Source organism: Leucopleurus acutus (assembly GCF_964270905.1).
Source record: "Leucopleurus acutus genome assembly, chromosome: 10".
Lineage (NCBI taxonomy): Eukaryota > Metazoa > Chordata > Mammalia > Artiodactyla > Delphinidae > Leucopleurus > Leucopleurus acutus.
This window is the reverse complement of record NC_139153.1, coordinates 2,587,498-2,589,538: the sequence shown is the minus strand read 5'-3', so window position 1 is coordinate 2,589,538 and position 2,041 is coordinate 2,587,498. Positions and strand designations below refer to the sequence as shown.

General features: G+C 65.8%; 1 protein-coding gene across 1 annotated transcript; it reads left to right on the top strand.

The window, feature by feature from the left end:
- Positions 1-996: 996 nt before the first annotated feature.
- On the top strand, positions 997-1,530 carry GP9 (glycoprotein IX platelet; the record flags this gene model as incomplete). Its single annotated transcript, XM_082848048.1, has 1 exon — positions 997-1,530. One exon carries the CDS (start codon positions 997-999, stop codon positions 1,528-1,530), a length of 534 nt encoding a protein of 177 aa, XP_082704174.1.
- Positions 1,531-2,041: the final 511 nt, after the last annotated feature.

Sequence of the window (2,041 nt, the reverse complement as noted above, 5' to 3'; positions counted from 1 at the left end):
GCCTGAAAGGTAAGCGGCCCTCATCACCCCAGGACCACCTCCCACTGTGTGGGCCCCTGGCAGGGGAGGCGGTGGGACCAGGCCGGGCAGGGAGAGGGGAGGCCAGCAGGCAAGTCCAGCTCCTGTCCCTCCTTGGGGCGGGGGCACGGGCAGGCGTTCGCCCTGAGACACCAGGTCCTTGGCTGAGTCAAGATTCATCGGTTTATTCAACAAACGTTCATCGGAAGCTTGTCTTCACGAGGGGAAACAGCCCGCACTGAGTCCTGGAGGGGCACTGAACCAGGCAGAAAGCAGACTTGAGTGCCAGTGTGGTCTCTGACGTGGAGCGCTGGGCAGCCCTGCACAAGTCACTCTCCGTCTCTGGGCCTCAATTTCCCAACTCCAAGCATGAGCCTCGATCAACAGCTTTCCAGGCTCAGCCCCTTCTGGGTCCCCTTCCCTATTCCCCCGTCAGCATCCTCAGCCAGCTGCCTTCCACACCAGAGACCACTTGTGAGAGTTCACTCCGCTGGGACCAAGCTACTTGGAATCCGTGGGCCGAGGTGTGGTCTGTGGCGTGCACACACCATCTGCCAGACCAAGGCTTGAGGGTGGGTGTTGGGAGCAGCCTGGGAGGCCCTCCCCGGCCTCGGGGCGGGGGCGGGGCCAGGCCTGGTATTCTTTAGCAGGCATCTGCTCCCCCCACCGCGGAGTACAGGCTGGGTCTCTGCCAGAGGACGGGAGGGTCCTTCCTCTTCCCAAGGAAGGACTAAGCCCGCTCCGTGCTCCCACCGCAGCGGCCGTCACGGTCCTGCCTGCTGACCATCCGGGGAGGGTCAACCGGCCTGGACCCCGCACGCTTCACTTCCTTGATCCCAGCACCCATTTCACGGAGGAGACAGCCCGGCCGGAGAGGGAGGTGAGTGGTCCCTTGTCCGGTCGGGTCCCACCAGCCCTTGGGTCGGGTGCAGGCCGCCAGGACCTCACGGCCACTGTCCCCGCAGCCCGTCCTGACCGATGTCCATCTGGGCTGCCCTGCTCTTGATCTGGGCGGCCGCCGAGGCCTCCGAGGACTGCCCCGCCGCGTGCGCCTGCCGCGCCCTGGACACCATGGGTCTGCTGGTGGACTGCAGGGGCCGGGGACTTGCGGTGATGCCCGCCCTCCCGGCACATACGCGCCACCTCCTGCTGGCCAACAACAGCCTGCGCTCAGTGCCCCGGGGAGCCTTCGACCACCTGCCGCAGCTGCAGAGCCTCGACGTGGCGCACAACCCCTGGCGCTGCGACTGCGGCGTCACGTACCTGCGCCTTTGGCTGGAGGACCGCGCGCCCGCGGAGCTGCTGCGCGTGCGCTGTGCCGGCCCCGGCCCCGCCTCCGGCCGCGCGCTCGGACAGCTCAGCGGCTCCGAGCTGGGCAGCTGCGGCTGGATCCTGCGGGCGACCTGGGCCGACACGGGGCCCTGGTGGGACGCGGCGCTGGCCGTCGTGGCCGCGCTGGGCCTGGCTCTCCTGGCGGGCCTGCTGTGCACCGTCTCCGTGCCCCGAGCCTGAGCCGGGGCCCCCCGGGTCATCGCGGCCCCGGCCCTGGGCATTCCAACCACCGGTAGCTCAAAATAAACCAGCGGCTCAGCCGTTACCCAGGCTCGGAGATGTTTCCCTCTTAGCACCCGAGTCTGTCTCATCCTGGAAACCTGCGACCATGTTTGTTTTGACAGATATTGACTGGGGCTTCTCTATCCACCAAGTTCCTAGCAAAATGGTGTATCCCACTTCCACATCTCCTCCAGCCACCCCCAATGCCACCATCTCTGGACACCCCGGGCACTTCCCCAGGTCCCGGGAGTCCCGTTCTAACACCCTCCTGGCTGCTGGCACATCAATGTTCTAAGTTCCACAAAAAACCTTGTCCTAACAACGCAGCAGCGAACAGACCCCAGGTGGGAGGAGAGGAGACATACCTGTGACAGACCTTGGAAGGCACATCACTGTTCCCAAAATGGGCTTTGGCCACCCTGACCTGGCCATGAGGCCACCTGGCCTCACCCCGCCCCGTCCTTTGTCA